This window comes from Eublepharis macularius, chromosome 8, assembly GCF_028583425.1.
Source record: "Eublepharis macularius isolate TG4126 chromosome 8, MPM_Emac_v1.0, whole genome shotgun sequence".
Classification (NCBI taxonomy): domain Eukaryota; kingdom Metazoa; phylum Chordata; class Lepidosauria; order Squamata; family Eublepharidae; genus Eublepharis; species Eublepharis macularius.
The window spans coordinates 96,061,469-96,088,416 of NC_072797.1; the positions used below are offsets into that span (position 1 = coordinate 96,061,469).

General features: G+C 43.2%; 1 protein-coding gene across 1 annotated transcript in view; it reads left to right on the forward strand.

Annotated features, from left to right (window-relative positions):
- LOC129334311 (guanine nucleotide-binding protein G(q) subunit alpha) overlaps nucleotides 1–26,948 on the forward strand; it is a 145,150-nt gene that overhangs the window by 84,863 nt on the left and 33,339 nt on the right. The window contains exon 3 of the mRNA XM_054986307.1: nucleotides 3,699–3,853. Coding sequence (XP_054842282.1) covers nucleotides 3,699–3,853 — 155 coding nt within the window. The remainder of the gene's footprint in view (nucleotides 1–3,698; nucleotides 3,854–26,948) is intronic.

The following is a 26,948-nucleotide window of genomic DNA, read 5'->3' on the forward strand; positions in this document are numbered from 1 at the left end:
TAACTTGAAATTTTATTGTTTATCTTAAATTTATCTTTCAAATCATTGCATTCATTTTGTAATTTCACTAATGAACATATTAAAATAAATCAGACTATATATGTTTTGGACAAAAGTACATTGTCTGGTGGGCACAGCATTGCTTATTGTATAGCTGTTATAACCATCTGCTAGGTTGGAACTTAAAACTAGATCTTAGTCCAGCTTGAAGAATGTTGAATCAAGAACACAATAACCACTCTTTTTTGTCTTCTCTTGCTCTCCCCCTTCCCTTTACAATTATTTTAAAGAGAAGAGAGGGTAAAGCAAATAGATAGGGTTGGTAATGTTGATATAAAGAGTGAACATGGATCAGAAAGAGAAAAGAAAGATGGATATTAACAGTAAAAAATGAAAATGGATGATTCTACATAGGAAGCTGGGAATAAAGGTAGGTGCTAGGATAGAATGGTACGAATTTTAGCCATGTATACTCTCTGCAGTTGTTCTCACAATGATAGTGGGCCAATGATCAAATTGTACTAATAGCAGTGGCTTTGGAATGTTGTGATGGGGGAGTCAGTAACTTAAATTTAAACAAAAGCCATGGTGATCACCATGGTGAAAAGCCAGTATAATCTTGGGCCAGTCACACTCTCAGTTGTGATGATTAAATGGAGGAGAGGAGAATGATGAAAGCTGCTTTGGGTCTCCATTGGGGACACAGGTGGGATGAGTAAAATAAAAATAAATAAAATAAAAATAATGTCTTGGCTGGACAACAAAAGGGAACAAGTGAATAAAAATGTGTCAAGTGAAACTCTTTTTGTATGGGTAAATAGCTAATTGTGTGTGAAATGTACCGAAGATTGCTTGCTTATTAACTGCATAATGCTGCGATATAGATAACTATGGATGTTTTTGGCACCTTCCATGGTTGCTGTTGCCTCACCCCAGCTACTGGTTTGTTCTGTTGCTATGAAGACTGTAATTCTATTTATCCATTCATGCTTTGCGGCATCATTTTGTCATTACTTATAGGCTTTTTTTATTTACAGATTTACATGGTTGGATGGGAGAGTAAAACAAGCTTATATAATTTAAACTATCCATGCACACTGGAAATGTGAGTCAGTTACGGATGCTGATCTTCCCCAGCTTTCTGTGACATCCCCTTCCCTAAAAAGCAGATGCTGGAAGCTGTGGTGAAGCTTGAGGACAAAATAGCATAGGAAGCTGCAGTAAGGGGGGGCAGAATTGTTCCTCTTGCTCGCTGCTTGCCTTCTCCACTAGCAAAAGAAAGAGCCTTGCATTTGTAGTTCATGAGATTCAGCCCACTGTGCTTTCTCTCTATTCGAGTGGATTTTGCTCTTTTAGAAAAGGTGCATGCTCCATGTAGTGCTTACCAGATCTGCAAAATGAAAAAAGAGAAAAATCCTAAGATAAGTTCACTTTACAATTAAAATCACATGCCGATGAATTCCCTCCTTGTGTAGCATATGAAATAACTTTATACAAATATGAGTAACATTATGTCAAACAAATGTTGGAAATGTAAACAACATGAAGGCTCTTTCTATCATATGTGGTGGACTTGTGATAAAGCTAAGCAATTCTGGTCTAAGATATATGCGGAAATGTTGATAATTATGAAAGGTAATTTGTCAAAATGCCCTGAAATGTTTCTGTTAGGGCTTAATATGGAAAAAGTCAATGTACAGAACAGGACATTATTGTATTACATGTTGGTGGCAGCAAGATTATTATATGCGCAATACTGGAAGCAAGAGGAGATACCAGAAATCGAGGATTGGATTCAAAAACTGTTGTACATGGTGGAGATGGACAAATTGACAAGAAAATTGAAAGAACAAAGCTCAAATGAATTTTTAAAGGACTGGGAAAAAAGAGTATTTGGAAAATAAGTGGGATGTAAAAGGACAACTATGGTCTATGGATAGTTATTAATGTGTGTATGATAATAGAACTAAAACTATGTAAGAATTTTACCTTTGAAAACTGGGACAAATATTAGAAGGAAATGATGAGATTTAAAAAGGTTTTAGTGCTGTTGGGGGTCTAGGGTAAAAGAGGGAGGGAGGGTGGGAAATGTGTATTTGAACTGATGTGTAAGACAATTAGTACTAGTTGAAAAAGAAATGGATGTAATATGTAATCTGTGAAATGGATGTTAACCTACCCAATACATTTCTTTATAAAAAAACACACACATAACTTTATGGATAATTGGTTATAGTTTCTGGGTAAAGAGAAGTACACAGATTAATAATGAATTTTAAAAATACTCATGAAAACTGCTTTCAAAGTATGTAAGCACTGTGTTAGAATTTCTGAAAACTCTGAATAAATAGCATGGATGACAGACTGTAACCATGAAATTCTTCAGCTTGCAGAAAGTATTTCCCAGTTCAACTTTGCCAGCCATGGAAAACAAGCGTTCAACTCTGAGGGAAATACAGGAAAGTTTTACCACAGGACAGGACATAACCTTTAAGTCACGATAATGTTTGGCAGAATTGTGCTATGTTTTTAGAAATAAAGTTGACCAAGCGGCCACATGATGGAACTCCTTCTTATGTGGTAAATAGATTCTATGCATTGGCTTTCCACAGTGCCATAGGTGCATATTCTCTGGTGAACTGTCATAAATCACAATGGATCGTGCTGATTTATCCTTTGTCTTCACGTGTGTTAAATTATATATTTTCATATAGATGAGTTCAGCTGTTATTTATCCAAGTATTTATATCTTATAGTTGTGTTGCACATTAATATTTCTAGGCATTATTGACAACAATACTGCTGTGCTACCTTGTTAATGATGGATATCAGTCTTATTTGTTAATGAAATTAAGTACTTTCTACTTAGAAAATAGCTTGCTAATTTTTATTCCAGGAGTGCTTTCTAATTGCCTTCCATTATTTTTGCTGTACAAAATCAGACTGTATTGTCAGGTTAAAAATATGCTATACCTGAACACAGTGTTATTAGGATAAAACTTCTATATAACATCAGTAAATATTGTCATAGGTCAGTTGCTCTAAGTTAATGCTATATAAGTAAAAGCTACAGCTTTGCTTTGCTTTGCTGTAATTGCAAAGTATGCTCCAATTGCAGTCCTTAAACATAGTTTACTCCAAAAGGCATAATACATACTGGAATCCAAATTCTGACTTGTAAGTTAATGCTGGTTAACTTACAGAAGCTGTGTATATTTTGCGTAACAGGCAGAATTTCAGCAGTGCAGTTTTGCCTACCACTATACCTCCATTTTGGGAAAATTCATGTCTGTTGAATTTGTATTATGCAACTGTGCAAAAATTGAGACTTTGTTGGGAAAAAAGGTAAGAAATCTCATAGGTACCCAAGCAGTCAAAGCTAACTTGCCAGGCTGAACCAAATCATCACTATTGTCTGAAATTCAACTCTGTATTGGAGGCCAGTTATCTTTGAGTTATTTTGAAGGGCTTTATTTTGTATTACATTATTGCATTATTAATATTAATGTGTATTAATATGTGAGCACAACATTTGAGTCCGATAGCACCCTAAAGATAAACTAGATTTCCAAAGTATGAACTTTTGAGAGTCATAATTATCCTTGCACCACTGTACAACCCAAAATAATGTTCTTTGCATTCTATATGATGTTTTCTATAAATATAAATGTAATGGGAACAATTTTTGTTAATAACAGGCCAATGCACAACTCGTCCGAGAAGTTGATATAGAGAAAGTGTCTTCATTTGAGAATCCCTACGTAGATGCCATAAAGACTCTATGGAATGATCCTGGAATACAGGAATGCTATGACCGACGAAGGGAATATCAGTTGTCAGATTCTACTAAATAGTAAGTATAGATAAAAGCATGTGTGAGAAAGTGTGAGGGGCTGGCAGAGGAAGCATGCCTGACAGAGACTGGCTCAGATGAAGAGGGTGGTTTAGGAGGACCTAAACTGAGGGTAGAGTGACAGTGTGTGCTTCCGAAGAGATTCTCCTGTGTATCCCACCTCTCTGGAGTTATGGGAGTGGTAGAGAGCTCACTGAACAAACATCTAGTGAAGAACTATGGAGGGGGAGGGTTCAGTGTGTCCCTCCCTGATAACCATTTTCCAAAAAAGTTTGAATTATCCAACCTCTGCATATCTGTCTCCTTCCAGTTTCTTTCTTTAAATTGAAATACGTTGCTGATTACTTTTGAGACTATTTTTTCAGTTGTTAATACTGTTAACTGAATTATGTGGCCATACAGTTTATGTAAATGGTAACACAAGGAATGTAATTAGAGATAGTCTTGGCCTTCTTATGGGGAATAATGTGGATTTTCCAAAGTATGCTTCCATTGCCGCGCAAGGAAATCTAGGTGCTGTGGCTCAGTGGTAGAATTTGTGCTCCTCGCACCTGTTTTGCTTTCCACTTCCGGAGTGGTGCATTCTGCTTCGGTCTGTTCCCTGGCTTTTTCACTTGATGCCTTTGTATTGTGGAACAGGTGGCCAGAGGCTGTTCAGAAGGCATCAGTGATCTGTACAACTTGTAAGACTTCTCTTTCAGAGAGCTTTCATGTGAAAGGCAGATTTTAAACTTTAGGTCGATTAATCTTATCTGGCTGATGACTGATCTAGTGTTGATTCCTTGGAAACCTTTGTATTTTTACCATATTGATATATATTATTTTAACTTGTTTATTATTTATTATTATTTTAAACATATATTATTTTAATTTTGTGCTCTTGAACATGGAGTGGGAGGGGAGATGAGAGTGTCCCTTCCATGCCATATTCCCAAACAGGCACAGGCCCCTATGTTGTTTATAAACCTAAGAAGTTCCACAGATAAAATGGCAGTTGTGTTCCCGGGATGCTGTTCATCTAGTATGGCCCTCAATGTATAAACTGTGCATGCTTCTATGAGTATGATCATTAACTTTACTTGTCAGTATAATTAGTATTGCATTAAATGTTTGGATTATTGAAATAAGCAGGGGTAATTTAAAAATCTGCACTAATATTGGTCTAGTCATGAGGAACATTAAACAAGAAATTGGGAACATTAAGTCACATTAGCAAATTTTCTCACGTAGAACTGCAGAAGTGGCTGCATCGCCTCCACTACTATTCCTGTTACTGGCCTTCCACCACTTTCTTCATTTTTGGGGGGTTTCTCCTATGCTCTAGCCTCTTTACAGTACGTATTAATACAAAAACAATAAGGGACATGGAAGGACAAATATAATAGATTGTTCTCAAAATGCTACATTATTTGCCCCTGAGGTCTCCAATGAGGAATGATTTTGGAGCCTCTGGCAATAACCAACTGTCAGACATGTCTGCACATTGCCCTATGAAGTGGTCAAGGCATCAGAGGTGAGCATCTGTATCCTGGTTCTTGATTGTTCAAGGCAGCAGGGGTAATAGAGAAGGGCCTGAAGGTGAGGCAGAAGTTCTGTATCTTTTTCCACTCTGTGGTCCCCAGACCTATAGCAAACACTCCCACTCAGCAGCAATAAAGAGCGATACCATTTTGGAAAGATGAATTACAAGATTTATTAATTGAAAATTTAAAACCACTTTGACAATGTCATCAAAACCGTTTACAACAACACAAATTAAGAAATCATTAAATCAATCAACAGACAATATTACAAAGATTAATTTTTGCTTTGCATGAAAAACTATGCAAAAGTCTAGGAAATACTTCAGATTTCTTGGAACCTGAACAACAAAATTGTGCATAAAATATTTTCAGGGGTAATCCTGTCTGTGGAATCATGGATTCATGGTCAATGAAGAAAAGATCAGTTTTACTCCCAACTCAGTAAATATTGCTCCTGGGAATAGTGATAGACACAGCTCAAGACAGAAGTTTTTTCTGTCACAGGAAAGGCAACAAAGTGTTGGTAATGGCAACAGAGGTCTTAAGGAGACAGAAGGCAGAAGTGATGCTCCTGGCTCAGCAGCTGGGGATGAGGGTATCCTATCAGGATGTCCTTGAGGAGGCAGACCCATGTCCTCTAGAGATTCTTGTTACCATACAACCAGACCCATGTCCTCCAGAGATTCTTGTTACCATACCACGAGGTGTTAGAGCACAAGAGATCCAAGATAGTTTGGTTGCCAGAGATCCTCAAACAGGAGACCAACTGGTGGCTGGACCTCTCCTGGTCCCATGATGGCATCCCAAAGAGAACAGTGATGACCACAGACACCCCCAGGGAAGAATGACGTCTGACATCTGGCTGAAGAAATTATCAACCTTTTGGAACTTGGAGCCATCAGAATGGGTCTGCTAGAATCCTAGGATCTTCCCACAGGTCACCATATGTTTCTACAGATAAAAGATCACCTATAATCTCTAAAAGAAGTACACGTAGCAGACCAGGACAACTCCCCGGCGGACTAGATAAACCAGAGAGTGATGTACCAAGCAGAATGGATGCTATCTAGAGAGACTCCTCAACTGGTCTGCCAAGAATTTCGGCAAGGCGCAAGAAGAAGAAACCCTCAAACCATAGGGATAGAAGCCACGAGCTACGAGCTGCCTCTGCAACTCCTGTTCACTTTCCCCAGTATAGCAGTGGCACAAGGTAGTTCAGAAGATCACACAGTAAAGTGCAGAAGTGATTCTTTTTTTTTTAATAAACTTTATTAACTTTAAAAAACAACATACAATGCGTAAACAGGAAAACAAATTACACAATATTAAAGTCAACTATAATACAAGAAAAAACAGATAGCTTATAATATACTACCAGTTTTCAAATATAATATTAACAAAGGAAAAAGAAAATTTGCTTAGAGAATTGCAATATACCTAAGCAGAGAAGGAGGTTCTTTACAGTTTGTATGGAACCTAACATATTGCTCAGAAACACCATGAGACAAACAATAAATGCTTTGGAGGGTGTATATCATTGGTTAATAAGTAGTCAAAGAAAGGGAGCCATTTTGTCATAAAATCAGTTTCTTTTGGAAAATGCTGAGATATATAAATAGAATCATAAACTTTCTCCTGGATATAATAATCCCAGACTCTGGAAAACCAACTGTCGATAGATGGGATCTTGGGGGACTTCCAGTTAGCTGCCAAAAGGGATTTTCTGGCCATTAGGAGGTCATTAATTAATTCTTTCCTAATGCTTGGGATATCCATGTTGTCCCATTGATTTAGAAAAATTAGCTTAATATCAAAGGGTATTTCATAACCTGTTATTTCTTTTATATTCTTTAAAATCTCTATCCAATAGTTTTTAACTAGGGGACAATTCCACCAGCAATGATCGAAAGAACCTATCAAATTACATCTTTTCCAACAATAAGGTGACTGAGTTTGTGAAAATAATGAGAGTCTCTTTGGTGTTAAATAACATCTGTGGATAATTTTATAAGCTTGAATTCTGTTGTTTATTATGCGAGAATCTCTTATATTAGAAGACCAAATTTTTTCCCATTGGTCTGGGGGAATTACAGATCCACAATCGGTTTGCCAGTCTAGCTGATATTTCTGAGGTTTTAATTCAAAGGTATTAAGAAGCAAATTATAAAGTTTGGATATCAAACCTTTTTGCGTCCAATCTGTTTGATTTAAGAGCTGTTCAAATTCTGTCATAGGGTTACTAAGGATTTGTTCAGAAGTGATTCTAATAGCACCCCTTGGGTCCAGAAAGACATGGTCTTGCAACCTGAAGAGTCTTTCAAGCATGGATCCCTGGCACGTCTTACCGAAGGAGGGTCCATTGATGCAGAGAATAATACCACACCTTCAACCAACTCTGACAAGCCTCACAGCGTGGAGGTTGAATGCAAACTAATAGGGTTGGATTATGCAGAAGGCATAATTGGTACTATGTTAGCCTCCAGAAAGAGTTCCATAGAGTCTGTAAAAATACCCGCAAACTTCCCAGAAGTGGTGCATGTAACCTTTTAGATGCCAGTGAGGGGGATACTATCCTCCCTTCAAGAAGGGCTGAAGAAAAGTCTTAACACTAGCACCCTTAGACAACAGGTAGCATCCATCCTGGCAGTTAGGGTTCTAGAAAGGGACATTTCCTTATACATCACCCTCATGGCAACAGATTCTAAAGGGGGAACCTCATTGTTGAATCCTCCAAGGACTCACAGGTTTTCCCATGTGATATCTTAATTTGGTACTGAGAGCATTATCCAAAACACTGTTTTGAGCCTATGGCCTCATGTCCTTTAAAGGAATTAACCTTTAAAACTATCTTTCTGATGGGAATCAAATCGGGTAGACAAGTGTCAGAACTGCATGCGCTAGCTGTAGATAGAGATCTACGCCTCTTCCTTCAAGATAGTAAAGTAAGTTATGAACAGAACCAACTTTCCTTCTGCAGGTGAACTCCACGTTTCATAGGACAGAAGAGATAGTACTTCCCTCCTTCTAACCTAATCCAAAGTATGGGAAGGAAAGGGAATCTCACTGCTTTGATATATGTAGAGACGTGAGAACCCACTTGGGCAGGACTGAACAGTTTTCACAAGTCTGAGACACTAGTTGTGTGTTTTTTGGAGGTCCTTCTTGGGACCGAGAGTGTCCTTTTCCTTGCTAAATAGGTAAAGCAGAGGGTACATAATTCTGGGATACCAAGCCAGGGGTCTGGAGACGCCTCAAGACATCAGGGCACACTCACTAATGGAAGCAGTGAGATCAGCAGCCACTAAATCCTTTAGTTGTTAGAGACGATTGATAAGGCATCCACATGGAAATCAGTGTAATCACTCATCAAGAAATACAGGATAGATAAGTTGTCCTCCGCAGAGACAACTTTTGGCAGGAGGCTACTACAACACACCCTGTAGGCCTAGAAGCCAGACTACTCACCCTGGGGCACACTGCTTTTGTATGTCCCAAGAGTAAAGACTGCCCCACTCCTAGGACCACCAGAGAATGGAAGATTTGTTTTCACTTACTGTGAAGCTTCAGGGCAGTCCTTCCTACTCGAGTTTGTTGGGGGGTGGCTTCTAGAATTGGATGAAGAGTTAGGAAGATAGTCTTCCTCCTACTGGCCTCAGAGTAGGGACCCTTTCTATTCATGTATTTTAAAAAATTGAGGGGAGTTATTTTTCCCTCTTGGTATCATGAAGGAGAGTCAGGGCTTAGGAATGGACTGGCGATTCCAGGGACAAACCTCTCCCCTCTGGGATCAAAATCATCTGACTGACCCTGCCTTCGCAGAGGAGGAGCTATATCCCAGAAGGACTGCCCCTCTCCTGGACCACCAAGAAAGGAAGCTTCACGGTAAGTGAAAACAAATCTTCCATTCCCGAGGTCTATAGAAAAATCCCCCATCTGCACATATTCCCGCAGTGCAGATTTTTGACCCACATTTTTGGGTCACATTTGGAATAGATATATTGGTATCTTGACTACGCTAATATTTAATTATGAATTGGTAACTTCATAAGCATAATAGGATAGATTGACTCAATTCTCTTTCAGATAGTAAGACACTTTGCAAATATGTGTTTGCCAAGTATAAAAGGGAAGGTCTTACCCAAATCCTACTTGCTAATAGAGATTGCAAAAAAAAGGAGGGGATTTGGTTCAGTAATACTGAACTAGAAAAAAATGGTAATCCTCAAATACTGAATTGATTCTCTAGTTCAGTTCATTAATAGAGTACAAATTTGATGAAATTCGGCCATTGTTTCCTATGGGAAACTCAATTTGGATTTATCTGAGGGCCTGGGGGGTGTCATTTTTTGACCAAACTTCACCAAATTTGCAGGGAACCTACTTCTAACTATAAAGACCCCCCCCTCCCAAGTTTCATAAAGATTGGGCCCCAGGGGCCAAATGTATGGGCCCCCAAAGAAGATGCCCCAGCCACTCTCCAATCTCCATTATTCCCTGTGGGAAAGCCCTACCTGGAGGCTATCCAGGAAGCTAGGGGTAGCATTTTGCAAGCAAAACCCACAACGTTTTCAGGGTATGTACTCCTGACTGTCCTCTAAAGACTTGCCAAATTTCAGGAAGATTGTACCTCGAGGTCAAATTCTGTGGACCCCTGAAAAAGGTGCCCCCAGCCACTCCATTTGTTCCTATTGTGGGGGAAACAGTCCAAGCTGACTCCCATTAAAGAAACACAAGGAGCACAGCTGTCATGACCAAATGCACACTCATAAATGTAAACTCCACACACAGGGAGTCCAACAGAACCAAATGCAAGCTCATCCCTGGAGTAGCCCAACAGAATCAAACTGATGCCTCCTTTCCCCCGAAAAAAGCCATGCGCCCCCTGAGCAGGCTGACCAGCCATTCTCCATTGTTCCCAAGGGCACATATACACAGGCCAAAGCTGTCGCAGCCGGGGCGTACTCCCAAATGCAAGCTCATCCCTGGGGAAGCACAATAGAACCAAACTGATACCCCCCCCAAACCCCAGCACCCACTGAGCAAGCTGCCTAGTCACTCTCCATTGTTCTGTGAGGACCAGTTTCACACCAGAGAATTACATCTATTCCACCCAAACCAAACTGAAGCAAAGTACAGTCTTGCAACTAGAAGCAAACTGAAGGAAGGGGATGGAATTCCTCTAGAACCAAAGTGAAGCAAGAGGACCAACATCACACCAGAGAATCACATCCATCCCACTGAAACCAAACTGAAGCAAGTGACACTCTTGCAACTTAGCCCAACAGAACCAATGTCATTCACAGCAGCCAGGCACTGGCTTCAGCCAGTGGGAGAAACACCACAGAACAGAACCAAGCAGTACCGAGCCACAAGCACAAGGCAACAGCAGGCAAGCACAGGTGCATAAGATGGATTCCACTTGGCCTCAGGCTGAAAGTGAGAGCGAGTTGTACTTGGGAAACCCAAGTTATCCTCTCTCTCTCTGCAGACTTTCATCATTGGCTGTCCCTCCCACCCCTGAAATGAGGAAAGTTAACATTAGGACAACACATTACATACATTATATTACACAGCAGCATTATGTAAATTCATTTGGATGTTTCAGTGGGTTTTCCTCTGTGAAATGTGGTGTGTTGTTCTGTTCTCTACTTTCCCTAACATCTCACTCTGAATCTTCTCATCTCAATGGCAAGAGAACAACATTTCTGGGACCTCTTTTCTCACTTAACCACACAAATTTGTATCAAAGTGGGCTGGTGTTTTGGGAGGGGTGTGTGGGTCCAAATTGAAGTGTGCAATTGTGCCAATGGATCAACTGACCCTCCTGCTGGTTTTCTACATAACTTTTAAGTCTTGGGAAGAGCATTTTCTCCACCTCCCCAACACAGATTCACAGAGGATGCAGGCTACAAGATGGGCTCACATCATTTATCCTGAAAGTCCAGAGTTGGGAAATTGAAGAACAGCATGTTGACTATCAGGAAGACTAACTGCTCAACTCTCCAGGGGAGCAGGCGAGTGGGATGAGAGCTGACAATGTTACCTACATGGGAAAATATGTACTTGCTTTTCATGAAAGGAGGGCATGAGAGGAGCCTCTGAGCCAAGAGAGAAAGGTCCAGCCAGATCGCCTTCTTGGCCTAGTAGCTGAGAGGATGAGTGGAAAGCAACTTGCAGGCTCTGCAAGCTAGTCCTTGACTATTGCCTCCACCAAATCCAGGTTCAGGCACCTCACATTCCCAGAGAGGCTGAGAGCATGCCGAAATACCTCCATCTCCATGGACATCCTGGTGCTGGCCATGGGGGCAGACTGCTGAGAAGGGGTGGAGGGGAGGCCAGCAAAGCTGGGCCCATCCCCCACCTCCTCTGCTGGCAGGAAGCCCCTCTTGGCCTGCCTATCTTGCACCTGCAAAGAGAGGGCATCTTTCTCACTGTTGTGGTTCTAAGCCTGCAGGTCACACATGGTCGCCAACATGTACAGCTCCTTGGAAAGAGGTTGCACCCGGGATGTGATGCCCTGTTGCAGCTTTCTCACAAGCGTGCACTCCTGGAACGAGGTCTGCACATACTGTATCTGGGTTCAGGAAAGAGGCCATAGCACTCTGAAGTATATGCACCAGAAGAATGACCAGACTCAGGATCACCATGTCAGATGAGACCACGATAGTGAATTTCTTGAAGTGCCAGAGGGCTTCCACTGTTTGGGAGAAGGTGACCCAATCCTCTGGGTTGAACTCTCCCTTTCCAAGTGTTGCTGTCCGAGAGCCACACCATGGGGGCAGCCAGCTGCTTCAGTGAGTAACAACATCAGAGATCAAGTGGTGGTCCACCACGCCTGTCCTAGCCTACTTCTGGCATAGTTGGTGAGTTGCTTTAATGTTGCATGAGAAGTGACTCATGAGTCACTGGCATTTTTGCAGGGTCATTTGCAGGTTCTTTGAAGGAACCCAGACCAAGCATGACCTTCACCATGAGATGAAGTTTGTGGGCCACACTGTAAATGTGCCCACTTGCTCAGAAACTGCCTTGATGTTTGCATTGCCATCAGTCAACATGTATCCTGTGGTGATGCTGCCCTGACCTACCCATTCCAGTAATTCTCTCTCTATGGCAATAGCAATGTTCATCCACGGTCTTCCTGTGCAGTTCCACATGGGACTGCGCACGCGCAGGCCTGCCGATACCGGAGATTTCTTTAGCTCAATAACACCAGGGGGCTCTCTTGCCTCCCAGCGTGCATGCGCAGCCGTTTTCCCGCCTAAATGGCCTCCAGGAGGAAGAGCGCCCCACACATACCCTCAGTTTCCTTTTTGCCGCCAATAGATGAGGTTTCTAGCTCTTCTACTCGTTCGCGATGTCGGATACTGCTTTGTTCAAACGGTGCGTCACCTGTAATCGCAAGATGACCAGGTCAGACGGCCATTCCAACTGTCTTTATTGCCTTGGGGAAACCCATCACCCCCAGGCATGTAAACATTGCCGCGCCTTTACTCCTAAGGCTAGGGCAGAGCGAGCGGATCGTCTGCATGCCTTGCTTTGGCAGTGTGCTATGGCGGTTGCAGACCCTCCGGCAAAGGCACCACCATCTGCCATGTCCGGCTCTATCCCTCGACCCGCTGAAGCCGCGAGCTCCAAAACCCCTTGCTCCTTACCTTCTCCAAGTCACTCAGAGTCGAGGCCAAGAGATCGTTCTGCCTCCTCACTTCGGAGTGCATCAGAACCAGCTCCATCAGTTCCGAAGACGCCTCGGAGCCGACCCCCTTCGACGTCATCCGCCGCTCGGACTTCGGACCCAGCTGGCTCTCAGAGTCGAACACCGTCGGTTTCGAGACCAACACCTCCACCCTCGCAAGGTGTGACTTCCTTGGATCCGATGGCTTCGGAGCTGCGCACCCTCGGTGAGCTGGAGAAGAAGAAGAAGAAGAAGAAGAAGAAAATAAAACATTCTTCTAAGTGAGACAAGGCGGTCTTGGAGAAGTTGATTTCATCTCCACTGTCAGCCCCCTCGGACGCGATCGGTTCCGATCCGCCCGAAAAGAGATGCAAGGACTCTGACACTCGAGCTCCAACTCCTGTAACTACCTCTCGGCAGGAGGACCCGGTGCCGATCGAGAAGCCCCCTACTCCATCGGGGTGACCTCGATCAACCTCTCATGGATCGGGATCGATTCGGTCTGAACACAGTTATTAGAGTGGATCGGGTCGTCGGTATAGTCCATACCCTACTTGGAGTCGATCGAGGGAGCATCATGGCAGCGAAGGGCGGCTTACCTCATCTTATTTGGGGGACAGCCCACTTCACTCGGATCGTTCGTATAGAAGGGAATCTCTTTCACCTTCGTTCCAGACCCGATCATACGATGACTCCCGTAGAACTCCACGTTTATCCGAAGTCGACTACCATCGGAGTCGACCAAGATACAGTGAGTCCCCTCTCTCAGATTCATCTGATGCTGAGATCGGCCCGGTGGAAGAACCATCACCCATGGATGACTTCAGGGCCTATAAGGAATTACTTCAGTGTATGGCCAAAGCATTAGATTTGGAAGTGACATCAACAGAGTCTAAGTTCACGGATAAAATTTACCAACACATTTATTCTGGGTCTACGCCTTCTGTGGCTTTCCCATTGATCGACGGCTTTGTTGACGTGTGGAAGAAGCTGAATTTGAGACCAGCATCTACACCAGCCACTAATTGGAAGGTAGAGGGTCTGTACCGGACCAAAGATGATGCTCACCCTTTTTTGACAACCCACCCACCCCCCTCCTCGTTAGTAACAGAGGAGATGCAGGCGAGGTCTAAACAAGGTTCTACGTCAGCCCCTACTGACAAGGACAGTAGAAAGATCGATACGATGGGGAGGAAGCTGTATATTTCGGCCACTTTTGGTATTAAGGTGGCCAACTATGCAGCTATGATGTCAGCTTATAAGCTCTTTCTGTGGAAAAAAGTAGCTGCCTTTCTCCTGAAGCTCCCTGAAGACCAGTGGACCCTCCTTCGAATCATTCAGGAGGAGGCAACCCGCCTTTCTCGACATCAGATAAACGCAAGCAGGAACTTGTCTGACACATCCGCTCGTTCCTTACTCTCTGCATTGGTGTTGCGCCGGTTTGCCTGGCTCCGCACGACTGCTCTCCCGCCGGAGACAAGGAATAAAGTAGAGGACTTGCCCTTTGAAGGGGTCTCACTCTTCTCTGAGAAGATGGATGAGTATCTGTCGAAGAAGAGAACAGATCGGCTCACTGCACGGTCCTATGGCATCCTTCACCAGACCCCTCAGCAGTCTTCTAGACCTTACTTTAGGTCTTCGCAGCGAGGCAGACCATATCAGTATCAGCCTTATGATGGGTATTCATACCAATCTCAAAGAAGTTATCAAAGCCCACAGCAGACCTTTTCGAGACGCAGACAAGGTCACCGCTCCAAGCCTGGTTCTCAACAACAACAGGCCAAGGAAGCCCCCCAGTTGCACAAGCAATTCTGACAATTACAGGGGCCTGAACTCATGTTTGGTTTCAGGCTTAGTACATACTGGGGGGAGTCACGTTCCATCGGTTCCGACGTTTGGGTTTCTGATATTGTTTAGTTTGGTTATAAAATTAAGTTTGTGAATTTACCTTACTTGCGTCTCCCTGTCTTTTCTTCGGGGCCTCCGCACGCGGAGATCCTGGCTGAATTGACCACCCTGCTTCAGAAGGGCACAATTGAAGAGGTGCCCCACGATTCCGCTTCTTTGGGGTTTTACTCTAATTTGTTCATGGTTGAAAAGAAGGACGGTGGTCTCAGACCCATTTTGGACTTTCGAGCCCTTAATAAGTTGATTAGAGTGCGGAAATTCAAAATTGTCACCTTACAGATGGTTTTGACCCTGTTACCTATGCACTCTTGGTTTGCTGTCCTTGATTTGAAAGATGCCTATTTCCATATTTCTATTTTCCCCGAACACAAAAAGTACCTATGGTTTACTTATGACCACAAGGTTTTTCAATATAGGGTTTTGCCATTTAGATTGGCTACGGCCCCGAGGAGATTCACTAAATATATAGCTGTGGTGGTTGCTCACTTACGACTACAAGGCTGTCGGGTATTTTCATATCTGGATGACTGGCTTCTAGTGGGCAGTTCAGCTGAGGATGTTTTTAAACAGGTGTCCCTTACTTTAGAGTTATGTCTTAAACTGGGACTGTTCGTAAATCGAAAGAAATCGAAACTGACCCCTGTTCGGTCAGTTCAGTTTATAGGGGTCGTTTTGGATGGGGTCAAGAATGCTGGTTTCTTGCCCTCAGAAAGGGCTTCTAGAATTAAGGACCTTATTCTCAGACTTAAGCGGTGCCGTTTTCAATCAGCCCATTTTATTCAAACTCTTCTGGGGTGCCTAGCTTCTACTATGGCTGTGGTTCCGTTTTCTAGGCTGTTTATGAGACCCTTGCAATTGTGGTTTAATGCCTCTTTTTCGCCTAACTATGATTCTCAGAACAGGAGGCTTTCGGTCCCTAGACGGGTGGTGGCCTCTTTGAATTGGTGGTTAGAGGATGCTAACTTATTTAAAGGAGTAGAGTTTGGCTTTCGCCAAACTCAACTATCAGTGACTACTGATGCTTCCCTTTTGGGCTGGGGTGCTCACTGTGAGGGTGCATATGCTCATGGGACGTGGTCGAATACTGAGCGTTCAGACCACATTAACCTTCTTGAATTAAGGGCCATTTCAAATACGCTGATCTCCTTTTCAGATACCGTGCGGAACAAGTCCGTGCAAATTCTGACAGACAACACGACTGCAATGTTTTATGTCAACGGACAGGGTGGCACAGCATCTGTGACCCTTTGTACCGAGGCAATGAAGCTGTGGACTTGGGCCATAGAGCACTCGGTGTGGCTACGAGTGGTACATATCCCCAGGGTGGAGAACCTCCAGGCAGACCAGCTAAGCAGGCTACACGGGGATGTTCACGAGTGGTCCCTTCGAGACAAGTACCTGCTTCCGATCTTCTCAGCATGGAGGTTTCCACATCTGGACCTCTTTGCTTCGGAGGACAATCGCAAGATGCATCGCTATTGCTCCAGAGGGGGTGTAGGCATCGGGTCACATGGGGATGCATTTCAAGTCGAGTGGTCGGGTCCTCTGTGTTATGCGTTTTCCCCATTCCCTCTCTTGGCCAGGGTCCTCAGTAAGATTCAGAGGGATGGGGCAGCAGTTATATTGATAGCCCCTTTTTGGCCAAGACAACCATGGTTTCACACTCTCCTTCAGTTACAGACACAGTTGATCAGGTTTCCACTGGCTCTGGACCTTCTGTCCTGGCGGGGAGTTTTGCACCACGACATTCAGCGACTCAAACTGACAGCTTGGCTGATCAAGCCAGGACAGGTTTCTCTGACACTGTAACTCATGTCTTATTAAACGCTAGACGCTTTCCCACTAGGCAATCCTATGCGTTCAAGTGGGAAAGTTTTTCGGGGTGGTGTCGAAGCCAGAATCTAGACCCTTTTTACTCCTCCTTGTTTAAGATTCTTGAATTCCTCTGGGAGGTTAAGCAACGGGGTCTGGCCAATAGTTCGGTCAAAGTTTATTTGGCAGCAATTTCTGCTTTCCACTCTCCTATAGACAAAAAGTCTGTTTTTTCCCACTATACTTCTAAGTTGTTCTTGAGGGGGTTAAATAATTCGTATCTCCCGGTCCGTGCCATTGTCCCTCAGTGGTCCTTGCCTTTAGTTTTGACTAGACTGATGTCCAGGCCTTTTGAGCCTTTGGCTACTTGTCCGTTACGCTACCTTTCTTTGTAAGTGGCCTTCCTTATAGCTATTACATTGGCTAGGAGGGTGGAGGAGTTGGCTGCACTGTCTTCAGAACCCCCCTATTTAAAGGTTCATGCAGATAAGGTTGTTTTGAGGACCAAGATTGAGTTTTTACCTAAGGTAGTGTCTCAGTTTCATTTGTCACAGGAACTTGTTTTACCTGTTTTTTTCCCTACGCAGTCTTGTGATGCGGAGAGGGCCCTTCACTCTCTGGATGTCCGCAGGGCTATACTGTTTTATTTGGATTGTACCAAGTCTTTTCAGCTAGATCCTAATTTGTTTGTTTGTTTTGCGGGACAAAAAAAGGGTAGAAAGGCGACATCTCAGACCATTGCGAGATGGGTGGTCCAGGCTGTTTTAGCATGTTATGATTCTTTTAACTTACCTTGTCCTTTGGAGGTGCATGCCCATTCCACTAGGTCCTTGGCGTCTTCAGCGGCTCTTCTGAGAGGTGTCCCTCTTCATGACATCTGCAGAGCAGCGACGTGGGCCTCAGCAGATACCTTCATAAAGCATTATGTGCTGGATGTCCTAGATTGCAAGGAGACAGCTGTGGGCACGGCAGTGTTACATTCTATCTTTGAGTGACATGTCTGTGGCGCCTCCACCCAGGTATTAAGCTTTGTAATCTTCCCATGTGGGACTGCACAGGAAGACCGTGGATGAAAAACAGGTTTTGCTTACCATAACTGTTGTTCATCTAGGTCTTCCGTGCAGGCACACATGCCCTCCCTCCTTCCCCGCTGTAAGTTGTTGTTGGTTTTGTTACGGCGGCGAAAGGGGAACTGAGGGTATGTGTGGGGGCGCTCCGCCTCCTGTAGGCCGTTTAGGCGGGAAAATGGCTGCACATGCGCGCTGGGAGGCGAGAGCGCCCCCTGGTGTTATTGAGCTAAAGAAATCTCCGGGATCGGCAGGCCTGCACGTGCGCAGTCCCATGTGTGCCCTCACGGAAGACCTAGATGAACAACAGTTACGGTAAGCAAAACCTGTTTTTCTCCAACATGTTGAAAACCTCAGCATGATGCAAAGCCTTGCAGTACCTGGCCCGGTGGTCCCTCAGCTGGCCCTGCCTAGAGGAGACCTGGGGAGGAAAGTGCCAGACATGGTTGTGGGATGACCCCACACACACACACACACACACTAGTTTGCTGGCAGCTGTGCGGTGGCAGTCTCTGATTCCCTGCAAAGAAATATCACCTGGTGGTGCTTCCTGAGACTGAACATTGATAGATGATTCACATCCTTCCCTTGACTGACCCAGGACCTACAGTACTGGCACTGGCACTGTGCATACCAGGAGTTCTCTGTCTTCTGGAAATGCTCCCAGATGCTGAAGGAGAAGGGGGAGCACTCTGCCCCTGCCACTGCTGGCATTCCAGAAGGCACCTCCTGTGAGATGCTTGGGCCAGACACACTGTGTCTAGGTTGGGCAGAAGAGGATAGCAGAGGGAGAAGGAGTTGAGATGTGGAGTTGAGATCTCTTCCTCTTCTTCTACTATCCTCCGACTGCTGGGTCTCATAGCTGGAGGAGGGGGAGACTCAGCAGCAGGCCTCTGCCCAGTGCCAGCTCCTGTCTCAGGCTCCTGTTGGAGTGGTGCTCATTCAGCCGTGTCAGCAAAGAGGGCTTGCAAATCCTCTTGCTGTCATCAGGATCCAGGCTGATGAACAGCCACTGCACTGGGTGGGCCTCCTCCGCGCAGGTGCAGAGAGTGCTGCAGCCCTCCCCTCTACCCCTCCAGTGTTAGCCCTTGCCTTTCTCCCAGGGTCCCTCTGTGGTCTACTGTTGCTCATTTTCTGCCCCCTTTAATCTACACTAACTAACTGTGATTAACAGGCCACCTAGCCTTTAAAAGTTACCAACCAACCTAGCCAAAGCACCTAGCCAAAGATCAGAGTTTTTAAAAAACCAACCTATCTACTCTGAAAGCTTGCTAATGGTTGTTGGTCTTAACCTGGTGATGGACACTCAAATCTCTTTTTTAAAGGCCTTATTTAAGTATGTAGCACTATCTACATTAGCAAGCAGCAGCTTAATTCCTCTTCAGAGCAAGAAGGAATTTCCACTTGCAGCTAATTCCTATTTTTAGCAAACATATAAAGTTTCTAACTTTATTATTTTTATTGATAAGATTTTTAAACACCTTTTGTTAAGGTTTGAGCAAAATTACTGCTAAATATACATTATATACATTTTCAAAGCCTTGGTTATTGTGCTGTATTTCCAAAGCTATACATCAGAATGAGTTCATCTTTGATATGGAAGAAATTGCAAGCATGGAACTTGCAGTGTTAAAAATAAAGAGCAGAAATGATGGATTGGAGAATGTCCTCCCACATCCTAATTAGATATTCTAGGTAGTGTATTATAATCAAAAATTCCAGCCTAAAATTATATAAGTTCAGCCTGCATCACTATCGTAACAACTGTGATCAAAATTATGTAATGTTATCAAGGCATTTTGAACCATCTGATTGTAAAAAAAAAAAAAGGAAATTATTTATTTAGTGAATTTTTATGTTCCTTCTCCAGGGAACCGGCCTGAGGCGGTTTACAAAATAAGCAGATTTTCTTACTTAATGTTAAGTGATGACACATTTGTATGTTGGCATAGTCTGGAAGCAAGAGCAGGAATAATTATATTTAAAGTCTTAATCGGATTTGGAATAGTCTTATTGGTTGGATACCTGTAAAGTTTTGATTGTATTTTAGACCTAGAAAGCTGTTGTTCTAACTAAGAAAACTATATAGCAATAAGGGAGCATGTCTCAAGCATACACATTCCGCCCTCTTCATACGGTGTAAAACATAAAGCTTGAGCAAGCTATGCAGGCTTTGCCCATACGTGGAAACTCCTTGACTCTGTAATCCCGACACTGGAATGAACAGGAGTGAATGGATTTCAGGATCAGGGAGATTCCACATATGGTTAAACATGGTCTGGCTTTGATCAAGTGTTATGTTACATTACAGGTACAATAGGTGAGAAGGGAGGGCATGTATGAGACTGAGATACTCACTTCAGCTGTTAAATAAAATTAGTCTCTGAACAATCACTATGTCTTTCAATGGAAAAAACACCCTAGAAAAAGGAAGTTTCCCTGAAGCTGAACACTGGAGTGGAAGATAGGTAGTGATGAGCAAATTTTCTGAGCTTCATGTCTGCCACTACTGAATTTTCTTATTAAGGAACCCTTAAAAAGCTTCCAATGAATTTAAAAATTCTCTGAAACAGAGTCTGGAAACCATTTGCTTAGGTAATGGCCTGCCCTCAGATACCATTGCACTGTGTAAAACCTGTAATGAGATTTTCACTGCAATTAGCTGCTTTGTTGATGCTAAGTATTTGGATGTAGCATTAAAGAAACCTCACTAAAAAGTCTTCACCTTTAGCGTACAGACAAGAAAAGTGTTGAATAGTATGGTTTAGAACTGATGGTTTTAGTTTTTGCATAATTTATAACTGCAGTAATGCTGTCTAATGTTTTTCCTGGAAATTCTCATTAGACTTGGCGCTGAACGAAAAGATTTCAAGTTGTTTTTGAAGGAAGTACAGCATGAATATAAGCCCACATGCAGGTGTGTGTATCTGTGTGATACATATCCTTATACAGATACAAATTGCAAGGTCATTTCAGTCATTTGATTATTATATTGTTGATTAGAACTGTCCCATATTCTATGCATTCAGTTTATAGCTTCAAGTAAACAGGAAGAAAATAACATGCAGTTTTGTTTGTTTGTTTTAAAGTTACAATTTGGTATATTTCTAGGGCAGTCTACATTTAAAAAGTTAATTATAGCTATAACGTGTTCCATAAAAATGATTTGGAGTGGCTGCTGAGGCAATTCTGTTGGGTTGCTATAGTGATAAGCTTGAGGTACATTACCAAGGTAATACGTGTGTAACAAGCTGTTGGCCATAATGCTCTTCCTGCTTTCTGACGCAGCTACTGAATTCTAGTATGGCTTGGATTCTTAGGGTAACATGGAAGATAGAGGCGTGTCCGTCAGGTATATTGCAGATAGCCATTTTAAGGAGAAGCTACTTGTTTATACCATCTATATATTATAATCTGAACTGAGTCCTGGGAACACCATGAGAAAGAGAGGCAAATAAAAATGTCATTTTTTGTTTGTTTGCTATATTAACTGTAGTTTATCACAGACCAATGGAGCTTTTAAGTGGCTGGTGGGTAAGGTGGAGGGAAATTCCAAAATAGTGTAATTGACAAAGGAAAGACATACAAAGAGTTTTGATCTGGAATCTATGATATACCATAGTCTACTCTTTCAAGCTTTTTCCAGGGGAACTGATTTGTGTAGCTTGGAGATCACTTGTAATTCCGAGAGAACTACAGCTCCTACTGGAGGTTGACAGTGCTACTGTATATGAACCTGTCTAGCTATTTGGACCATCTCAACAGCCAGCTGTTGCTGTCCTCTCTTGTTTTAGGGTGAATTGCTTGTAGGTGTCTCAGTGCAATTCTTAGTTTATTTATTCACTTCATCTATACCCTACTTTTCTCCACACTGGGGACTTAAAACACTTTACATCTTTCTCCTCTGCTCTATTTGATCCTCACAATAATCCTGTGAGGTAGGTTAGCCTGTGTGTGGCTGACCCGAGGTCACCAAGTGTGGGTTAGAACCCAGTTCTTCCAGATCCTGATCCAGCACTCTAATCACTACCCAGAACTGGCTTATGGAACACTCTCCCTGAAAGACCTCTTCATTGATAGCCTTCAAGAGAAGTTGAAAAAAATGAACTTTTTAGAGCATTTGGGGAGTTACAGAAGAGGAGTAGTGTGGTTGTGGCAAAACTGTGTTTGTGAACTGTTATATTGGTACTGTTTCAAGTTCTTAAATGTATTTCTACTAGCAACAAAGCCTGTTGTGGGGAAAAATACAACAGGCTTTAAAAAGGAGTGGGCGGGCATTCTCTCCTCCTCCATCACTGATACTGGCTGGATGAAGGCAGGGAGCGGGCATGGCCACCTTCTCTACACCTGATCCAGGCTGCGTGAAGAAAGATGGGCATTGTCACCTGCTCTGCACCTAATCCTGGCCAGGTGAATGGGGTGGGGGGTGGGCATTGCCTCCTGCTCCACCCCTGATCCTGGCTGGGTGAAGAGGGGGTGGGCATTGCCACGTGCTCCATGCCTGATCCTGGCCGAGTGAAGGGGTAGTGGGCCTTGCCACCTTCTCCGCTCCTGATCCAGGCTGGGTGAAGAAGGGACAAGCATTGCCTCCCACTCCATGCCTGATTCTGGCAGGTTGAATGGCGGGGAGCATTTCCTCCTGCCCCACGGCTGATCCCGGCCAGGTGAAGGGAGGCAGGCATTGCCACCTGCTCTACTCCTGATACCAGCTGAGTGAAGGCAGGGGGGAGGGCATTGCCACCTGATCCACTCCTGATCCCAGCTGGGTAAAGACAGGGAACAGGCATTGCCGCCTGCTCCGCTGGGTGAAGGCGGGAGGGGCAGGCATTGCCACCTGCTCCACTCTTGATTCCAGCTGAGTGAAGGTGGGGAGCAGGCATTGCCACCTGCTCCGCGCCTGATCTCAGCCAGGGCTTCCCTTCACAGCAGCACCCTCTGGTGGTTCACCAGGGTAGGAAGTGAGTTGTCTTGAATACGCTTAGCCTTTTATATAGTAAGATTAGCTTAAACTATATATTATTACCCAGCTTGGGCCCCATCCTCAAGCTTACCTTGGCTTGTGGAGGTTCCCAAGCAGAGTGGCACAGGGCTTGACAGCGGGTGGAATTACTACAGTGAAAGCCCTACCAGTAGGTAAAGAAGGGCTTTGTGGGCCCAGCACAGAGAGGAGGCAGGACTCTGTTGCCATGCCACACCTGCAGGTAATCCTGTGTGAGAGGCTGGCAGTATCCCCACCCATCTCAGGCTGCCTGGACCAGAGAAGAGTCCCTCTAAGGTAACCGGAGAGGTAGAGGTGCAGAAGGTAAGGCTTGGGCCAGGAACCCAGCCACCTCTGTTACTCACACTCAGCAGGAGCATGCCCTCTTTCATGGGTCTTTAAGCAAGCCAAGGGTGCCCCACCCACAGGACTTCTTCTAAAGATCAGGAAGCAGGGAAGACAAGGAGGAAGGGTCAGACCTCTGCCTTGCAGTCAAAAGTGAAGACTGGAGAGAGGGACAAGGGTGAGACAGACCCTCCCCCCACTCCTACTCCAACAACTGAGACTTCGTCTGCCGCTCGCTACAGAGGGCACTGGAGGACACAGCAGCCCCAGGCTTCATCCCTTGTGGGTTAGAACCTGACAATATGTTTATAAATATTTTAAATAAATACATATATGTGCTGTGATAATGAAGGTGTGGTAACTTTTCCAGTCAGAAATAATTGTGTAAGTTTCCCTGAAGTAATATGTAGGTAATTTTGTAAGGCATTATTTTTAAAAGGGAATGGTGTGGTAAGTGGAACAAAGAATGAGCCACAAAGACAGCAACAAATATTGATAAAGCTGAGTTAAGCTTTGGCATTTCTTGGCCAAGGTCTTTACTATGTAATGAACCACATTCAAATGAAAGGGACCCACATTCAAATGAAAAAAAAAACCTATCATAGGTTCATAAGTTCCAAAATAAAGGAACTTATTTAGAGACAAAAAGTAAAGGAGTAAATTTGGAGTAAATTCAGTTTAAAAAAGGGGAGTCAAAAGGAGTTATATTCCCTTTCCTTTGATCTTACCAAGTTGTATCGTGCTAATATAATGCTAGTGGGGCCTCCTCACTCTTCTAGCAATGGCAGAACAAAGATCAACAGCTGGGTTTCCATTTTTGTAGATTATTTGAATTCTAGAACCCATTTATTCTATTGGGTTGTTTCCAGCATAAAACACTGGCATGGTTTGTTCCCCTCTTCTAGCCAGGGGGCTTGTCCTGACAAACCTAGAGGTGCTGGGGACCCTTCACAGGTTGTTAATATTGGTTGACATAGGCTATTACGTTTCTCAGAACCTGTCAAACTTCCTTGGGTCAGTCAGTTCTACTCTTTCAGAGATAATGACATCTTGCTTCTTGCCAGCTAGCTTTTGCAACAGAACAGTTCCATTTTAGACACACAGAAAAGATACTGTAGGGAGGTAGGGCCAGTCCCTTTCACCATAAGTCTTGAATTCAGCTTTAGATACCCTCTCAGCTAAGAAGTTCACTGGGCCAATCATTATCTATCAACCTAACTTATCTCCTAGTGTCGTGGTGAAGACCAGTCATTGTATAGGTAGCCGCATGCTCTTTGAGAAAAGGTTGAGTGTTCTGTTCTTTAAAAAAGGAAACACACTCTTGACAGAAGGTAAAGAATGGCAATGTGCCGAAGACACCCCAGACATTAAAAACATTTTTGGCAGCTTTATTATAGATAAAGAGTTCAGTCGTAAGTAGTAGAGAGAGAAAACAAATAATTGGATGTCCTTTCCTTTCCTTTCCTTTCCTTTCCTTTCCTTTCCTTTCCTTTCCTTTCCTTTCCTTTCCTTTCCTTTCCTTTGAAGCTTATTGATTACCAAATCTTGAGCAGCAGAAAGTTCTTGTTCATCATTTTTTGGACTCAAGAAATAGAAGGACTGAAACAAATTTTGCTACTGCCAAAGTAATCTTAGGATAGGATGGGAAATGTAGGCAGCTTGGTGGAATGTTGGACAAGTGACAGTTGAAAAGTCCATTGGACAGCAGTTGGAGAGCCAAGCTGCAAGACTAGGATGCCTACATTTCCCATCAAAACTTGAGGGAAGCTGACAAGTGTCCAACCTGTGTCATTCATCACTTGTAGCTTGGCCCTGAGCAGATAAAACAGTGCTTCTGAGGTGTAGGTGGTTTAATATAATAGTCTCTGATGTTCTCATACAAATGGCACTCAAGCAGGACATGTAAAGGTGTATCAATCCTATTAAGACTGCAAGGGCAGATTCTCTCAGAATATTTAAAAATCTTCCTTCTAAAACCATAGACGGTATAATATTCTTTCTCTCAATTTTTTAAAAAACCCTCTACAATAGCATAGGATAGTCAGAAATAATTGGAATTAATGAGGGAGGGGGGAGAACAGTGACTCTCTGCTATATGACAAGTACAAGATTTGCTTTTGGATTAAGTCTTCAGTTTTCACAGTCGGTGTTCTTTCCCCCTTTTTCCTTTGCAGAGGTAAAAATCCGATGAGCACCTAAGGGTTTCAAGATTCCAGTTTATATGCTGGATTCTATAGCTGGCTTTGCTCTGTGATGAATTCACTAATATGAAGAATACATACCAGACTTGAAATATTCTGCTACAAAGACCATATCTGAGATGATCCAAAAGAAAGTCAGAGACCAGTGTTTCTTCTCTCTTCTGTTGTGCTAGAGCTTCTTCTTTATGCTTCGTTAGTCTGTTGACGATTTTCTGATCAGTGAAGCTTGGTGCTATGGAGCACAAAACAGAAATAAGAATATGTGAATCCAGCAATGTAGATCAAGACTTTTTAAAGTATAGAGCACGTACAGGCTAGCAATGTACCCTCAGGGCTTACCTTGAGCAATGCAATATCTGATGTTTCCTAGACCCTGCTCCACCTCATTTTGCTCACTAGACTGTTCACAGCAGCATTTTGCCTCTTGGCCTTACGAGTTTAGTTTTGCAATCTAATAATATTTGTGGTCTTAATGTTTTGCTTATCTTGTGTTTCACTCAAAATCACCTAACAGAGACAACTATGTCTCTTAACTATGTATAATCATCACAATCAAGGTAGCTTCCTGCTTTCCAGTGCATGTGTATGCATTGTGGCGATATTCTAATTGTGCTGGTTATCCTTATCATGAAGATGGGACCAGTGGAATAGTTGTTTCCATTTTATTTCCACGAGAGTAAATGTGTAGTCTGTCTCTACTTGAACATTTGTGGTTGACACTTGTGCACTAATCCAGTGGTTGTACAACATGCAACATTTAAATATAAAAACCTCCCTATTACATCTGTGTAACTTGAAGATTTTAAATAAATTGTTGTTTTGATAGGAATATTTCTGAAACATGGACAAGAAAGAGGTTATAATCTGTAAAAAAAGTTGGCTTGGCTTAAACAGGGATTTGTTTTAAAAATAATACAGTGTCATAATTTTAGAGGCAGATATCACAAACAGGGTTTTTTAATAATAATAATAACAACAACAACATTCGATTTATATACCGCCCTTCAGGACAACTTAGTGCCCACTCAGCAGTTTACAAAGTATGTCATTATTATCCCCACAACAAAACACCCTGTGAGGTGGGTGGGGTTGAGATAGCTCCAGAGAGCTGTGACTAGCCCAAGGTCATCCAGCTGGCTTCAAGTGGAGAAGTGGGGAATCAAACCTGGTTCTCCTGATTAGAGTCCTGCGCTCTTAACCACTACACCAAACTGATGAAAATAGTTAATTGCCAAGCTTATGCATTTGTCCCTCTTCTTTTTCTACAGCATGCAAGTCTTCTGCTAACACCAGTTAGTTGTGAATGTGATGTCTTAATACCAGTGCTTTTTTTCTTTAAAAAAAAAAAGTGCTGGTACTCATGATGTTCTCCCCTTTCAGCCCATGTCCCGAATGCCCAAGAGCTGTCAGTAGTCTGTACTGGATGTACCCCTGAAAAAAACCCTGCTTAATACAGACTCCTGAACTATGATTAGTTTCTATCTCAGTAATAGGGGTTTTTAATCACGATATAATCTCAGTTTTCTAAGGTGGAAATTGGCACCTGCTTTCACAGCTAATTGGAGCTAGTTGAAGACTGCATTGCATTC